The sequence below is a fragment of the Lathyrus oleraceus genome, chromosome 1 (genome assembly GCF_024323335.1).
Source record: "Lathyrus oleraceus cultivar Zhongwan6 chromosome 1, CAAS_Psat_ZW6_1.0, whole genome shotgun sequence".
In the NCBI taxonomy this organism is placed as follows: domain Eukaryota; kingdom Viridiplantae; phylum Streptophyta; class Magnoliopsida; order Fabales; family Fabaceae; genus Lathyrus; species Lathyrus oleraceus.
In genome coordinates, this window is record NC_066579.1 from 403,249,284 (window position 1) to 403,267,573 (window position 18,290).

At 32.9% G+C, this 18,290-nt stretch overlaps 1 protein-coding gene across 2 annotated transcripts; it reads left to right on the forward strand.

The window, feature by feature from the left end:
* Positions 1-313: 313 nt before the first annotated feature.
* LOC127075499 (uncharacterized) lies at positions 314-14,673 on the forward strand. 2 transcript variants are annotated; one of them, XM_051016966.1, is made up of 19 exons: positions 314-572; positions 2,672-2,775; positions 3,695-3,781; positions 3,871-3,946; positions 4,027-4,101; positions 4,707-4,760; positions 4,851-4,910; positions 6,237-6,353; positions 7,283-7,377; positions 7,493-7,695; positions 9,954-10,051; positions 10,244-10,347; positions 10,424-10,589; positions 10,736-10,858; positions 11,053-11,135; positions 11,644-11,794; positions 12,522-12,548; positions 13,537-13,607; positions 13,722-14,673. In XM_051016966.1, exons 1-19 carry the CDS (start codon positions 534-536, stop codon positions 14,308-14,310), a joined length of 2,322 nt encoding a protein of 773 aa, XP_050872923.1. In that variant the 5' UTR covers positions 314-533; the 3' UTR covers positions 14,311-14,673. The 2 variants fall into 2 exon arrangements, with proteins under 2 accessions (XP_050872923.1, XP_050872929.1); XM_051016972.1 differs by lacking the exons at positions 314-572; positions 2,672-2,775; positions 3,695-3,781; ... (2 more) ...; positions 4,707-4,760; positions 4,851-4,910 and adding an exon at positions 5,945-6,032.
* The last annotated feature ends 3,617 nt before the right edge of the window (positions 14,674-18,290 follow it).

Consider the following 18,290-nt stretch of genomic DNA (forward strand, 5'->3'; position numbering starts at 1 on the left):
ATGGAAAAAAAAAAGTGAACACACACAAAATTATATGCCATCATATAATTATTACTAACATGTGCTCATTCTTATGTGCTCTATTTCCTACAACGAATCTCCTAAATTTTTTATAACACGTAACAAGTTCTACCAATAAAATAATCATAATAAAAACGTTAATTTTATATATGTTTCGTTTGACGAAAATTAAATAGTATCTATTTTGACTTGTATTCAAAATTAACGAGTGTAATAAAATAGGATATTTAATATTTAAGTTTATTTTTGAAAGGATATTTAAATTTAACTAAAATTCTAGAAAATAGTATATGATATTTATTTATTATACTGGTTGTAATGCTCTTGTACACTTGTAAACGATCTTTCTCCCGCGATTGAAGGTTGTGTTCTTCTCTCTCTCGATTGGATCTCCCTGAGTCTCATCGTTCCCGATTCTAGGGTTTCCCATCCAATTACAACATTTCCTTCAATTCGCTCCGTTTCTAGGGTTTCTCCGTTACCAGATCCATCTTCTATTCAGATAATTCAACATGTTTTGGCGAATGGCTGGTTTGTCCACCGCGTCTCCGGTGAGTTCCGAAATCTCAACTTTGTTACGTCTAAGCTGCAACGACACTGAATTGTGTGTTTTCTGACGCAGTCTTTACTAGGATTTGATTTTCCGTTTGGTTCTCGGGAAAATGTTGAAAATGGAGTATTGTTGTATTTGATTTGCTATGAAGTTACCACAGTGTTCTTTTCTCTTTAATTTCTAGATTATGATTTTGTTAATTGGTGCTTGTACCTCCCTGTTTGATTATATTATACAGCGACGTGTGTTGGTATTATGGCTAGTTTGTAGTTACTGCTTTATCAAGTCGATGATAATTGATATCTGCTTTTGAGATTTTTATTTATTTTAAATTTAGGTGTAGTATTGGACTATCGGAAGTAGGAGATTGCTATTAGTTGATATTTTGTTCTGAATGGTTTGAACAGTTCTAGTTGAGATAAATAATGGTGGATAAGTGTACATAGATAGATGATGAATGGATCAGTGTGTAGGGTTTAAGATGCGTTTTGTTTTTGGGTAGATGAATGACACTAATGAGTGTGGAAGGCTTAGGGTTCTTGTTGTTTTCGAGTAGATGAATTGCAGTAGTACTAGTTTCATCTACGTTTTTTCTGTGGTGTAAAGTTTGGATATAAATGAGGAGTTTTGCTTTGTTAACTTTGATTTTAGCAATAATCTGTAACTTTATTCCACTATTAAAATTTAGTAAGGATATTTACCTTTTTTTTTTTTTTTTACTTTTCCATTCTTGTTTCAAATTTTGGGAAGATATTTGAGTGGTGGATATTTTTTCTTAGAAGCTTTTCCTTGCCTTAATCAGAGGGCTCGTAGTCTGACCTGTCCCTTTTGAACATTTTCCCTTGAAGGTTTTTCCAGTATATGTATGACTGAGGTTTTATGAAATTGCTTGCATTTTTATAGACTCATTTCTCCATACTTTTTGGTAAACAGAATTGTTTTTTGCCTCAGTTTGGTGTTATGCTTTTTGTTACTTTAGATGTTTTTTCCCTTTATTGATATGCAAAAGAGATTTGGAGGGTTTCTTTTAAGTTAATATTGGCTCAATCATCTTTGATTTCTTTTTGGGAGGATTTCTCATCCTCTGCCAGATTTGCCGTAGTAGTTCCTAACCTCAAAATTTCCTACAATCGAATTAACAAGCACCACTACCACATGCATTTCTAATGTTTTATCTGAAACTCCAAATATCATTTATCTTTCTTTATTTGTAATAGACGTGTTAGTTTTGACTCCTTTGTTCTATCTTTATTTTCTCCTCCCCATAGATTAGTAAATTACATGCAAGCAAAATGTTCTATTGTAAAAATAAATTTATTAGAAAACATAGGGAAAATACTCTATTAAGAGGATATGAAGTCCTCTGAAATAGATAAAAGAAGAAGCATATTTGAGAACCATAAAATTGTAAAATGAAGTCCCCTATCTGTCACTTGGGTGGTTAAGTCGTGCTTGAAAAATACCTTTCCTTGTCCTCGAATGAAGTTTGGATGTTATTAGAGCAGGCTGGCTTCTATGTTAGTATTGTCAAATGGCAAGGCTATTGCATAGCGGATTTTGGTGGATGCGATATGAAAACCGCGACGCTATCCTCATTTCAGTATAGGGCAGTAGTGGCTGCAGTGCTAGTTTTGGCTAGCGGATGTAGCAGCAATAATGGAAAAGGAGAACTTTAGAATTTTTAAAATAATAAAACTTTAGAGTCTCCATGTACACATGACCTATTTTTAAAATAGGAAAAGTGAAGGGTCAGTAAGTATTACTCATATACTCACCGAAGTAAGAAATATTTCAATATGTATAATCTTCTTTGCCTCCATTCCCTTTTTTATTTATATGCAGCATGTCTTTTCTGTGATTGACTTATTTCTACTGCTATGACTATGAGACTTCCACTATTTTCTGGGAACACTCTGCTGTTTTCACATAGGGAAATTTTTGCATTTTGCTATTTTCCGCAACTCGGATTATATTTATTGATTGATGTTTCTTTGGGGGCTGGAATACCATTATGTTTCTTTGATTTAACTTTTAATATGGAATTTAGATACCTCTTGGGTTGATTTGACTGTTATTTGGTGTATTATTGTCCTGCAGGTGGAGACCATTTTGGATAGGGAGAATTTCACTTTGGAGGAACTACTTGATGAGGATGAAATTATTCAAGAATGCAAGGCTCTTAATAGTCGCCTTATAAATTTGTAATGGTCTTCTTTTCCACCATCAGATTTATATCTTATTAGAGATTACTGGTCTGTTCTGGCGTTGAAGAAATTATCCCTATGGAATTATAATATTATTCATCAGACCTGTTTATTATTAACTGACTTGAGAATAAATACTTTTGACTTCATAGTATTGTTCTGGAATCAGGGGTGAGACCTAAGAATGTTATAATCAAGATTAAGATACTTGCTTAAATCAATAAATGATCCCTTATATTCTAACAAATCAGACTTTTGCATCTATATCCGAATAGATTAGATTTGGGAACAAAGTGTAGATTTGAGTTTCCATTTTTGTTGACTTGTGAGTCTCTCATAACCTGGAATGTCAGCAATTATATAAGTTTTGCTTGTCTGATTGGACTTGGAAAACTGTCATCTGGTTTAATGTTAAATTTCTTCTGATTGATAAATAAATTATCGTATTGTCTAAACAGTGTGAAAACATATATAGAAAACCTAGAGCCCATATATTACAGTTTTTAAAACAAAATAATCACTTTTACAAGTTTTCATCTGTTTGTTGCAAAATTTGAAAATATGAAAGAAATATAGAAAGTGCTTTAAATGAGAAGCTGCTTCGAGTAAGAATGTATTTCATAAAGATGTAAATAAAATTCCTTGTTTTCCATACTGAAAAATCTATGGATGCTTTGGTGGACAGCTCATTCCGTCCTGTAGGAGATTGTTGGTGGAAAAATGTAGTTTTTCATGTAGTAAACTATGAAATATTTTTTTTCTTCTGCACGCTTTTTTGTTATGTAGCTCTTTGGCTTGGATACTGACAATATGTTTTATGTTTGGATGACATTATTTCCTAATTTTCTTATTAGCTGACTGCACTAGTATTGGTTTTTATATATCACTTATTGCTATTTTATATTATCTATTGTAGTTTGTCCGGCAAAGCACGAGTTGAACAATTGGTACGATACATTGTTGAAGAGGCTTCTGAGGATGCTGAAAAGAAGCGGACTTTTAAGTAGGTTGCACAAATTGGTGATTGATTTAAATTCCTGTTTTGCTGTATTTTTATCGTGATGCATCTTTGTTGTTATTGTCTTGTAACAGGTTTCCTTTTATTGCTTGCGAGATATTTACGTGTGAAGTTGATAGCATACTCAAAACTCTTGTAGAAGATGAGGAAGTAAGATACAAGAATTTGTTTTCTCAACCTTTTTTACTGATCTTAATCTTTGATGGACTGACTGCATTACTTTTTGGCAGTCGATGAATTTGTTATTCTCCTTTTTGGAGCCAAATCACTCCCATTGTAACCTACTAGCTGGATATTTTAGCAAGGTACCGTTTTGTACAAATCGTAATTTCCCTGCATATTTGGTTATGGCTTAGAATTAATTTTGGCGTGGACGTGGATAGTTGATATTGCCCATAAAAAACCCATCAGCTCGAGACTTACTCATGCTTTCTGACTAGATTATTTGAAATGAAAACTTATCCTGCTTGAGTTGGCCAATACTTATCCTTTGAAATCAGAACTCAAGTTCTTTTCAATTCTCTACCTTTTTCTCTAATAACCACCAAAATGAAACTGGTACCAACAATATTTAAATGAAGAACAAATGAATTTTTATCGAATTGAAATGAAAACATAAATGTTACAAAAGAACATAGGTTGTTTCAGAGCCTGCCCTCTCCCTAATAACCACCAAACTGAAATAATTAACTCCCAAAACTTCTATTTCCCTACTTTATTTAAATAGGCACACCATGGGCAGTTACAAAAAAGTCAAACTGATAAAGCAGTTACAGACAAAAAACCCGGCATAAATCTAGGTAGTTACAAATCAATCAGATTGGTTAAAAATAGTCACCACTTTTACTTTTATGTAGCTCTACTATAAATGATCCCCGCCCTTGTTTTAATTAAGTTTTTATGCTGCTAGGTAGTTGTATGCCTGTTGTTACGCAAGACAGTTCCTTTCATGCAATATGTTCAAGTAAGTTCAGAACATCTTAACCTGTTTTTTCTTGTTTATTTTGATTTATGCTTTCATTGAGTTGCAATTATCAATTTAAATGTTATCCAGGCTCACCAGGAAATTGTGAAGAAACTAGTTGAGTTGATTGGGATTACATCTATCATGGAGGTTGGTTTTTGGCAACATTTATTCTTTGATTTACCGTATATCATCATTTTACCTATATTCGTTGTCAATAGTTTGTATTGGAATTATTATTTTAAAATATTAAATAATTGTTTACTTCCATTGGTGACTGAATATTTGCACCTCTTTGTATTCTCTTTTCATGTGAGTGTATGTGTGAGTGTGGTGCAACACAATCCAATATTACTCCTTCCCAACGTCCGACCCCAGATACGATTTGAGGGAAGATAACTCAAAAGCACAATCAAATAAAAAATGTCCAAATGTTTACACTAAGAACTATTTATAGATCAACAAACCAATGGTATTAATAAGCTAAGCCTATTCTAATCTGGAAGAAGATATTTCAAAATAGAATAAAAATCCTAAATATCAAACATCAATAAACAATCTTAAATCAAACATGTACTGTAACATAGTCACCCACATTTAAAGATTGAGCAGCACAATGCACATTGCTAGCTTGTAGTCAGAGATTTCATTTGAAGTCTGTAGGTAAATAATTTGGGAGCAAAAGCCTTTAGAGTCTAAGGTTTTAAACAAAGGGGTTAAGGCACGGGAGCGATAGGCTGGCGAGGAGAAATAACCTTGCTTCTTTTATCTTCAGAATATCACTTTCTTTTCTAGTAGGAGTAAGTTTGACCCTCCCCTTGAATTTGAAGTCTATTAGAACTCAGATTACTATTTCCTTCATTGAGGAGTTTATGATAAAAAGCTCTTTCTTCGTCATCGTGAACGCATCTATTGGTTCAAGTGTCTAGTTTCCCTTTCCCAACTTTTGGCAACTCTATAACTACGTAATTTGGGGCCTAAGGATTGATATAAACAAGAATTTTAGGATAATATTCACTTTCTAAAATTTTGATTTGATTGGTGCTTATAGGATTCCTAGTATTATATGATTAATTCTAATAATAATGTTAATGTTATGATTCCTTGATTTGTGGAATTTACACTAATTACAACATTAATTAAGCATAGTTACAGCTCCTAACATATTCATTTCTGAAATAGACAGACTTTCCCATACCCCCCTCTCAAGCTGTTCAATAAATGCTTTCCATTTCATACAATTCGCTCAGAAATCGGGCTGCTCAACCTTTGGTAAGAATGTCTGCAAATTGTCCTTGCTGGGACATATATTATGGTATACAAATCAGGCCATCGAAATTGATTTATCCCAAATCCAAACCATAAATATTAGGAAATTAAAAACCCTTATCAAATAAAAAAACTAGATATCTTCATTTACATCAATGTGTGCCTGCTTGCTAATTCTAATGGTGAATCTTCTCTTCCACAAACCAGGTTTTGATTCGCTTGATTGGCGCAGATGAGCATATGTATGTAAATCACGTGGATGCGATGAAGTGGATTGAAGATACTGATGTACTTGAGATGATTGTGGACAAGTTCAGTTCTTCAGTGAGTATTCTTACTTTTAAAAATGTCTACAGGATTTGGGCATGTTAACATTTGTATATTAAGTTCACATGTAATGCAAATAAATAGGGTAAGTATGTGAATATGCATTGATGCTATATAATTTTTATCTGCTGCTGCCTCTTTTCAATACATACATTATAATAATATTAATAAATAATAATTGTTCGAGTATTGAATGATTCAGTTATACTCTTGTCTGTTTTTGATTTCATTGATATATACTTTCTATTCACGTGGTTGGATTTTTATTTATAAAAATTATGTGTGAGGAATAACAAGTTGAACCAAGTCTGAATTAAGTATTAGAGATCAAGCAATGAAATCTTGAAATAACAGAAGTGCTAAACGGGACTATGAAAGCTTGTAGAAAATCCTTATTTGAGATCAAACACTCATGTAGATCAAATTTAAAATCATATTTGTGATGCACATCTCCTAATCAGACAACAGAGGATTTTTCCATGAAAGTTAGTCATTTGAGTTTGGAAAATTCATGGCATTGTATGCTATATGTGATGTATTTGGTTGGATTGGAAATTGGAATGCTCGTGTACGTAGTACATTTTGTTTTCCTTACTGCTGTAATAAGATTGTTAGGATATTTTTTGTGTGGGAGGTGTGTGTGTGTGGTGGCTTTTCTCCTTGGCATTCCTATGTTATAGGATTTAAATAATAACTGTATTGCACTGTTGACCATATTCACTCATGCTGAAGTTTTGTTTTTCTACTGCTGGGTATCTTATCATTGTGTTACTTATACTACCACTTTCCTATGATAAAACTTCTTTAAACCCATTCCAATCTACAAAGGCCAGAACATACCTTGTGCATAACCAGATCCTCTTTATTGAGAAGGCCAGGACATACATTCTTATTGACCGTACATTCCTTTGGCGTGTCTTGCATAGGATTCTCCAGAAGTGCATACTAATACAGCGGAAACACTCTGTGCCATTACACGGTTTGCTCCAGCGGGGCTCTCTGCCAAAATTTCCAGCCCAAGGTAAAAAACATTTATAGTTTTACTATACCCATACAATTCTACATCAGTTTCTTGTAACTTGAAGTTGATACATTTATTTCTCCGAGTGATAACTGATATCATATTCTATTTGCAGCTTTATAGGAAGATTATTCTGTCACGCTCTAGAAGTTTCTCGGCCAAAATCCGTTCTTGTTAACTCGTTATCTATATGCATATCTTTGCTAGACCCGAGGAGAATTTCTTTCGGAGCTTATCATTCCTATAACCGTCAAATGACTAACGAATCCACTGTAACTGCAAATCCTAAGATTGTTGAAGGCATGCTAGAAAGCTTAGGTATGACTCCCCCATCAACCATGACCTTCCAATAACCTGTTATTTTTTGGCCTGAAATTAGATATAAACTTTGGATTTAATTCATATCAACTATCAGTGTAGAGTTTTCACACTGTCAATCAATCATATCCTTAATAATGTTGACTTTTATTTATCATAATACTTCTAAAGTCACACATATGAATGATTGTGATGTGCTGATACTGTAGAACTTTTTATTCTGTTAGTGTATGAAAATTAAACTCATTAACTTTTATCATGTGGTTAGTATTATCATGAATGAGCTCTATATAGCATATAAGTATCCCAGATGCATAATACGATGTGTATGATACAAATGTTGAGTTATTGATACATGGGCTTGAAAATTTTCTAAAAATCCAAGATATGAGACACAACCTAGATAAGTTGCCACACACCCAAACACATGGTGACACTCATGTAGGTTATTTAGCATAAATTTACAATTATGTTGGATACAGAATTTTGTCAAGGTACCACATTCTTGATATGTTAACCAAAGGTTTCCTCCCCATTTAGACCCATTTTTCTTCCTCCCCACCAACAGTATGAAAACAAAAAAAGTGAGGGTGGTGATAATCGTATCCTTAGTTGAGAAGTTGTATTTTTGGATGTATTTGAGAAATATCTAAGACGAGTGATAATTCTATCCGTAGACAAACCAAAACCCATGCAAAATAAATAAGAATCATTTAAATATATAATTAGGTCTTCTATTCTTTCTCAAGTTATGCTTTTGAGGCATCGAACAAAACCACTAAAATGACCAATCATTTAAATATATAATTAGGTCTTTCTATTCTTTCTCAAGTTATGCTTTTGAGGCATCGGACAAAACCACTAAAATGACCAATCATTTAAATATATAATTAGGTCTTTCTATTCTTTCTCAAGTTATGCTTTTGAGGCATCGGACAAAACCACTAAAATTGCCAACCTCAGTTGAATTATCATCCTCATCCCAAAAGCTCAACAAGCACTTTCATACCATGACTCACATTTGAACAGGGGTTTCACAAATACTGTCATCCGAGTCATTACTAGTGTTATGCAGCAGCCCGCATTGGCTAGCCGCTGCCATACCTGCCCACACATGCCCCTGATTCACATAATTGATTACTGGACTTGAGTGCTCGTTTTTAGGATTAGGTACATGCTCCAAGGAACCATGGTTGGCATCGCCATCTGCCATTGACTTGCCATAAACACTCGCAACAACTAAACTCTTGTTAGAGTCCTCATTCCTCAACAATCAAGTCCTGAATATGGTTATCACACTTTCTGGGAGGGATGTAGGGGCTAATACGTCCTGTATTAGGGCAAGGAAACTTACCGTGAGTTTCATGACTGCTTTGAATTGTAGCTTCAACACATGCCTTAGGAGCAGGTTCATTTATAGTTGACACTTGGCACTGTTTTAAGGTCCACCTTTGGAACATCAAAATACCTGATACATTGACCTCTGAAGTATCAATTCCTTTTAAGAGCCTTCCTCTTATCTGTGGAAGTATTTGAGAAGTATTGGGATACAAAAGTATAAAAAATAAAACAACACTCCCTCCGTCCCATAATAATTGTCATATTTGCAGAAAAAATTTGTTCCAAAAGATTGTCACTTTTAGTTTGCATGTGACTCCAATAATTTTCAATTTTTGAAGTATGTGGGCTTTGGCATTATTAAATTGCCACCATGGCAGATAATGGGGCCAGATTTCAGCCAAACTGCATGGAAACACCAGTGTGGAGGTTTCCTCATGCTTCATGGTGGTCAAGCCAGCCATATTGCTCATGTTGGGTTGATTCTCGATGTCAACAAATGATTGACAAATAGCAGAGGGTTAAGAAGTGGGCGCCAATTTGCTGGGCTATTCTCAACTTTTTTGGGCAATTTGACCACTAGGGAAAAATTCAAAGAAACCATTGAATGAAGCAGTGCAAAGGGAAGCATGCAAATGTTGTAAATGGAAAATGGCTGCTCACAGGCCATAGTAGCAGGTTTTCATTTTTTACATGGTTGCTTAGATGATCTATGCAAATATAATATGCCCTCTTGGGTTGAGGATGACTCTAATATGTGCACAATTGCTGATGATAGAACCATATCTGAGCAGCTTGACATCATGTAATGAGGGAGGATAGTTTGTCAATGAACACTATGCTATTTAACTTGCATCTTCATATGCATCTTTATATTGTTTTAATCTCTCTGTGTAATTATAAAGATGTTTCTTCTGCAGGTGATCTACTCAAGCTTTTAGATGTTTCTTCTGCTGAAAATCTTTTGCCAACTACTTATGGCAAGTTACAACCACCTCTTGGAAAACATCGTTTGAAGGTTAACATATTAATCAGGATTTACCACATTTGACTATTTAATTCTGTTGACAACTGGTTGTTGAGTTTTTAATGTTTTCTTTCACAACAGTTTTAATTTATTTTCATACATATATTATTCATGATTTTTATAGATGTTGGAAAGTTATATTGCAGCACTTCTGTTGTATTTACTGAACATTTGTTATTTCAGATTGTAGAGTTTATATCAGTCTTATTAACTGTTGGTAGCGAAGCTGCTGAGGAGAAATTGATTGATTTTGGAGCAGTACAAAGAATTATAAACTTGTTCTTCGAGTACGTTCAACATTTCTGTTATCTTGTGTTGAAGTCATTTGATCTTATGCCTTGATACACTATTTGAATGTCACAGGTATCCTTACAATAACTTTCTGCATCACCACGTGGAAAACATTATAATATCATGCTTGGAGAGCAAGAGATCTTCTCTTCAGGAACATATTCTCCGTGATTGTGATTTTGTTGGGAAAATTATTCGAGCGGAAAAGCATTTAACATTAGAAGCTGGTACAAACAAGGTCAAGATCCCTTCCACCTTGTCCCCCTTTCCCGAAAAATAATATTGTATCAGCGTGAATGAAATAATGAATCAACTTCTTTAATGTTTTTTTTTATGATAAATATTTTAATGTAAAGTTACCTTTTGCAAAATATTTTTATGCAGCCGACATCACCAGCTGAGGATAAATCACCACCCAGGATAGGAGTCATAGGTCACTTGACCCGTATATGTAACAAACTCATCCAGTTAGGGAATAACAACAGTGTGATTCAGGAGCATCTGCAGGTCTGTTACAAATCTGTGACGGCGTTCTATTGTTTAAACTCAAACTGCTAACTGCTATTTGGCATCTGTTGATCAATTTTGTTCTCTTATCAAATCCCGATAGTTGTCATCTGTTTTAATATTTTACAGAAAATTAATGTTAGAAGTTAGCCGTGTAGTCATGAAGCTTATTTTCAAACTTTTCAAATCTACAGGGAATTAGTGAATGGACAGATTGGTACATGAATGTTTTATCAAACCGGAATGCTGTGGAAAATGTCTCTCAATGGGCATGTGGGTATGTCGTATTTCTTGACCTGCATCTTTTTCTATCCCATGGTTGATCACTTGATCTCCTTTTGCACTATCTGAATGAGCTTAAAAATTAAAAATAGACATTCTTTCTGAATTTCGTCTTGCATTTAAATTTTTTTGGTAAGCATATATTTAGAAATATCGCTCCATAGTAAAAAGTTATCCTCATTTCTTGAGCCAAAAAATTAACATGATGCAATTGATAGAACCTTCAAACTATATCTTGATCTTCTCCAATTGACACTAATATTTTCTATTAGAAACATAAACCATTGCTCACTTAGATAAATTGGGCTCCAAAGCATCTAATAGTGGGTTTTCAGGAAAAAAATGTATGTGTCTGTTGTATTAAGATTGTCTAGGTTTTTAAATTTTGGGGCAGCTTTATTGTGATTCGTTACTGGGCATCTTCTGTATTGGTCATAACTCAGAACACTGTTTCTTGTGCCCTTTAAAGATTTTTCTGATGATTTAAAATTATGATCTTATAGGAGACCGACGGCATTGCATGACAGAAATAGGGATAGTGATGAGGATGATTTCCAGGATCGGGATTATGATGTGGCAGCATTGGCAAATAACTTAAGTCAGGCCTTCCGTTATGACATTTATAATAATGATAATGATGAAGACATGGATGAGGTACAGTAATTTTTGTGGAGCAGCTCTGTATCTGCAGCTGTATGGTATTTTATAATATCAATTTTTTACAGATCTGAATGGAAAACTGAAACATTTGTAAATTCTTATTGGGATTTAATGGAGGATTAGTTTTCCAATTTCAGTTGGAATTGATTCTGGATGTGTCCTAGCAGTCACTGCCTGCAAAGGCTCTCGATAGTTTTCTTCATAATAACCAGAAAATACCTATAAAGGCGATTTGTGTGTATTTAACTGAAAAGGGCATGGTTCAGTCTGAATTGAAGAAGACAGAAAGAAGTAATATTTTTGTTGGGAGCAAGGATAAACAAATCGGAGTAGTGAGGAAAATAACTAGTTTTTCCAGTGTTCGGGAATTTGATTGGCTTCAGCATCCTTTTGTAGGAATGTTGTTATTTATCTACAATTGACACAACCAGTTCTCAAATTCTATCGCAACAGCTGCTACATTTTATCCCAAATTTCTGGTGAAAATTTTGCAACAACAAACGGCCTATTTGATCTTTTATGTGTAGCATTGGAGTTTAATTATTATATTGAAAGATAAATTCCTGCTGGTGTGACCTACGTTTTAATTGTCTTGATTCTTCGACTATGGCTTTTTTCTCTAATTTTTATTGGTTGGTTTGGTACTGTTGCTTATAATGATTTGTGACATCAATTGATATGGTCATAAGCTCTGGATTTATGATTTATATTTGTGTTTCAGGTTCACTCTCTTGAACGAGACGATGAGGTATGCTTTTATTTTCCTTTCAAATAATAATTGGAGTGTTGGAATTGATGTGAATGAACACATGATTGAATATGTAGAGATTAAAACTTGGATAATTTTTCTCATTTAAAGCAATTAGCCTAAGACGGCAAGACCAAGCTGATCGCAATCTCATTCTATTTTTGTATCGTTAGTATATCTAGGTAGGTTCACCTTGCAAATACATTGTACATTCATATCTTGACATTACTCTGATCATCCAGTTTCTAAATCTTTTGACATCCCAAGACCTTCCCTTCTTTCACAAGCTTATAAAATTGTAGTAGCTTCTCAAATCATTGTGAAGCTTTTTGTTAGAACTATGTTTTTCTCAAGTATGTAAGTGGAGTTTAAGCTTTTTCCTCCATGCTGAGCTTGTGTTGTTTGTTGTTGAGCTCTGGGTTGGAATACCTTCTCTAGAAGTAATTTCATTTTAGTTTGCAGTAATTTATTAATGATTATAATAGCCTGAACCCGATGGGAAGAAGGAAAAAGAGAAACCCGATTGAACCATTGATTATGAAAGTGAAAAAATCAGGAAAGTAATGATACAATAATAAAGATGGTTATTTATCTTGTGTCCATGAGCATAGATGATATATAGCGATGGAGTACAAAATGGAATCAGAGAACTAATGATTTTTTGGGGTTTATTTTCTTTCATTCTTTGATGTTAGTTTCATAAAATAAAAAGTAAGTTTGAAGTAGTAATTTGATCTTAGCAATATTTGAAGCTACATCTTTTTTATTATAAATTCAAATAATTAGTTCTAGCCACAAGTTGTCATTCATCAGCCAATATATTAGTCATCTCTAGTTTATCTACTACTTTTGCGAGTGTAGGACACACATCTTTTGCTTTGTTTGAGGTGATTTATCATGTTTATCTCTATCACATATGATCTTCAGGTGAGATTCAATTCGATTCGTTGATAATTGTAAGATATCTGATATAATATATATCCGACAGGATGTTTATTTTGATGATGAATCTGCGGAAGTTGTTATATCTTCTTTGCGGTTAGGAGATGACCATGAAAGGTAAGTATTGTGTTCCTTTGTTGATCATTCACGTGTAACTGTCATGCCTGGTACCTGATTATGAGGTGGTTTTTACCTGACATATTACCTTATTTTTTGCCTTGGTAAGAGCAGTGGGTCTCTCTTCACAAATTCCAACTGGTTTGCTTTTGAGGATGATAGAGATCGAGTAGCCAAGGAAAGGTCAACTGGCTCTCTTGCTTCTCCGTCACCTAATGCTGAGGAGGATGTTAAAAATGCCAGTGGAGACGTGGCTGCTAGTGAAGATGAAGACTTGGCTGATACTGCAACGTCTTCTCCAGAAGCAGAAGCAGAACCTGAACCAGAACTGCAATTAGAACCTGTTGGCACTGATAAACCTGTCGAGTGGGTTGAGTGGAGGGAGTCTTTAGATACCAGTGACCCTTCTGAGGTTCTTCCCAATGGAGAACTTGAGTCAGAATCAGGGAACAATGATCTTAATGCTCCCGACTCTTCATCTCCGGCATCCAATGTTACATTAACAAAGGATGAACAGATTGATGCTGCACCATTAGCATCTCTGGATGAAAACCTCAGTATCCCTGATCCAACTCAAACAGAAAGTGAAATTCCAACTTCGGCTGCATCCAGTTCTGAGGATGGGGCAATGGCTGAAGTTGGAGGAGACAGTAACGAGGACACGACAGATGACAGTAAAGGTATTGAACAAATGAATAGCTAATGTAAATTCCTCTGAATTGGCTTTGGGTGACTATGCAACATTAACCAGGTGGGAAGATAAAATTTGGAGTCTGGCTCGGCAAGAGTATTTAGTCTCTTTGCACGCTGTTATATTTTTTATAGGAATAATATCGATTTTTTTTTTATTCCCACCTACTTCTGAAGCTAGAAATTCAATGCCTGATGATGTTTTAGCTCATGCTGTTTAGGTGCTACTGAATTCTTCACCTGTTCATATCAATATTTAGCTCGCCCAATTAGGTGGTACTGAATTTCCCCCTTTTTACTGTTTAATTGTTCATGTTCATATGAATACATATTTTCTAAATTTTTTAGCATGCAAATTATTAATTTGTCCGACTTATCAGATCTCTCAAACTGACTTTATATGATTTTTTTTTAATCATGCTGAAAGGATAAAGTAATAACTAAAGTACGGCGAGGTGTCATGCTATTAGCTAAGTCCTCAGATATTGTACTAAAGATTATATTGAGTATGGCGAGGTGGCATGTTACTCTTGAATAGAGGTGAAAATAGGTCAACCCGATAAGCCGATAACAGGGGCCTAGCTTACTAATGCTATTTAGTTTGTTAGTCCACTTATATATTATTTTAATTGTTCATATATATATATATATATATATATATATATATATATATATATATATATATATATATAAAATAATAGGTTTCTAATGTAGGTTAATAGGCTAACTAGGTCTTAGAAAATGTCGACTCAGACATAAAAATAAGCTTATCATAGGCTACAAGCCAGACTTAGATAACATAAATAAAAATTGTGTTATCTTGGAGAATTTATGAAAATAAGATGATACTATTTTCATAAGTTAAAATAAATCAATGCAAATAAACTTTTAATATTATTGATTTTTTAATTTATTAGTTTATTTAAATATTATTTTAATTATTTATTTATGTCTAAAATAATAAGTTTATTTAACTAGGTCTAAGAAATTTGAAAGAAAGACATATAAAAACAAATCAATGACAGACTATAAGTGACTTAGGCTTCTTTTGACAGGTTGAAATTGAAAGGATAAAAATATGCAGATAGAGCACATACATAAATATATAGGTGGACTACAAGTTCGGTAATAAATAGTTCCTTAATATTTGCAAGTTGATTTATAAATATGATTTAAGAGATTAATTGTTATGTTCTGTCAGTCTAAAAAGTTTTACACTATCACTCGTTTGTATTACTTTTTAAATATTTAATATAATTCAAATATATCAGTGGTTGTGATTAATTGACAGTGTAAAATTTTTTTACAGTAATAATGTATATCAATTAAATTCATGATTTAAATATATAGGTGGATTATAAGTTCGGTGATAAATAGTTTCTTAATATTTGCAAATCGAGAACTCTGAGTTATAGTATAATTCTCTACAAGAACTTTCTAATAGCAAGTAAAATGCCGTTTATTTTTGACTTTTTTTATCTCGATGCCCTTTTATAAAATTTAAATTCTAAAATACTTCAAATTGATAAAAAAAATCTCTGACTATCCTCTTTTTTGAACAAGCTCGACCATTTATTGGTCGAAGTCAAAATTTTGAAAGAGAGAGTTTGACCTTTCAATGACTAAGAGGTCAAAGCTGTTAAATAAAAAAAAAATAAAAAAAACAATATAATTTTAATGACCTTCATACATTGGTTGAGCTTAAAATTAAAAAAAATTCAATGTAAGTCGAGATAATTTGAGATTTCACTTTCAAAGTCGGAACAGTTGGAGAATTTTATTTCAGAACTAGGACAAAGGAATAAAAAAGTCTTTATTTTCATCTCGCCTTAACAAACACTTTTTTTTTTCCTTTTCCCGGGACTTTCAATTCGAAACAGCATAAATATATAGTTCTGTTTCTTTCAATCTTCGTTTCTTAAAAATCAAAATAATAATAATTTTTGTTTAATATACAAGTCAAACATATATACTTAACAGAATAAAATTAAATAATAATATACTTTAAGTATTTGACATGAATGGAAGTGAGAAGAAAATGAAAAGTAAAACGTGTTAATAAAATGACAGACTCTATAATATTGAGTTGTTTTGGTGAAATATACTTGTAATAATATTGAGTTGTTTTGGTGAAATATACTTGTAATAATAATATTTTATATGTAAACTGCTCTTAAAGAATGGAAAACTAATACATTTGAGGAAGTCAAGAAGAGTGGAGTAAAATAAAGTGTATGAGAGACATGAATAATTATTATTTGGAAGTTGAGGCAAGACTTCAAAAGAAGTTAAGTTATGCTCTCTCTTTCAGGAGAAGTTGTTGTGATTTCAGAGATCTCGAGCTCAATGGTGGATAGATTGTGATAGAAATGCCAAGTATTATGATCTAAAAACCATCAATAGAAGAAGGTGCATTAGAAATGGTGACAGTAGTTGGGTGGAAGATCTAAAGCTCTTGAAAGTTATTGTAAACAAGTTTATCAGCAAGTTTGAGATGTGATTCCTACAGATGTTTGTAATTTTGTTCGAAAAGTGTGGAGTAATCATAGTGTGTTGGAAGAAGTAAACTGCACTGATATTTGTCTTAAGGTAAAAACTCCGAAATGAATCAATTTTGTCCTATCTCACTTTGATATTTCACATATAAAATAGTGAGTAAGGTGGCTGTCCATAGACTTAGAGACTGTTTCAATTATTATGTCGCCGTTCCAAACATGTTTTGTTCTGGAACGTAGTATTATTGTGACTCTAGAAATGGTACACAATATGAATCGTAGGTAAGGAGAGGAGAAATATTTTGTCATGAAAGTAGATTTTATTAAGGCTTATGATATGCTTAATTGGAGTTTTATTTTGAACACTTTAAATGAGGGTGGGATTTTCGGGGAGTTGGTTTCAGATATTATGCATTATAAAACAAGTGTTTGCACAAATGTAAAGTGGAATGGTGAGTGTGCTAATTTTTTTCGCACACCAACGAAAAATTAGATGAGCAATATGTCTCATTTATGTTCGGTCACCTACTAGATATCACACAGAATGTTGGAGACATTGTGTGCGACAATATGATATTGAAAAGTATCATGAACAAATAGACAAGATAAATATATATATAATTGATAATTCAATTCGTATAATGTCATTTATGTATAAAAGGTTGTAGTTCAAGAAAATTCACTGATTCAAATAATTAATAGTACATTATAATTCATGGAACTCTCCCAAGTTCAATGATTTTTTTTAATACTACTAGTAAATTTCAATTCAAATTTCTTTTGAATCTAATATCCACTCACTTTTACTTAAATATTTTTCCAAGTGTTTGTAAGAAAACAATTATATTGAGTGATTCAAATCACATTTATAAACCAAATACTTTATCCTTTTAAAATAAGAAAGACTCTCAAAATAGAGTATTACACAAGTAAACACAAAAGACTTTGCTAGATAAAAAATATGACACTTAAAATAAGAGAAATGATATGATGACACTTAAAATAACAACTACACCGTATTTATATACCATTATAATGTATCTTTTGTTTTCTTAATCATTTTTTCCTTTTCTTGATTTTTGTGTCACTCTTAAAATACTTTGATAAAGATATCGTGTGTAGATACGGTGTAGGTAATTTGGTGTAAACATAGCACAACTCTTAAAATAAATATTCAAAATCTATGAGTCTTTAAGTAAGGAGAATCATATCCTTAAATAGCAAATACGATCCAGCAGAAAAGTCCAATAGAGTTTGATGAAAAACAAGCTGAATTTGAAAACAAAAAATCAAATCTTCTTTAATAATATGAAATCCAAATATCTTATTAAATCATATCCAATCAAAATCTTCTTAAAATATATGAATTTAATAAAATCTAATTCAGACTAATTTGATTTAAAATGTTTCATAACAAGTCAAGACATCTTGCTTAACAATTTGCCTACAATAATTAGCCAATCATCTTGTAATAACGAACTTCCTCTATGACTATTTT

What these genes read in the sequence shown, in the direction of transcription:
- LOC127075499 (XM_051016966.1), top strand. Translation starts at nt 534, where the DNA reads ATGTTTTGGCGAATGGCTGGTTTGTCCACCGCGTCTCCG. An exon ending in AATAGTCGCCTTATAAATTT is followed by an intron (nt 2,776 to 3,694) that starts GTAATGGTCTTC and finishes TATCTATTGTAG; the next exon opens with TTTGTCCGGCAAAGCACGAG. An exon ending in TTGGAAAACATCGTTTGAAG is followed by an intron (nt 10,052 to 10,243) that starts GTTAACATATTA and finishes TTGTTATTTCAG; the next exon opens with ATTGTAGAGTTTATATCAGT.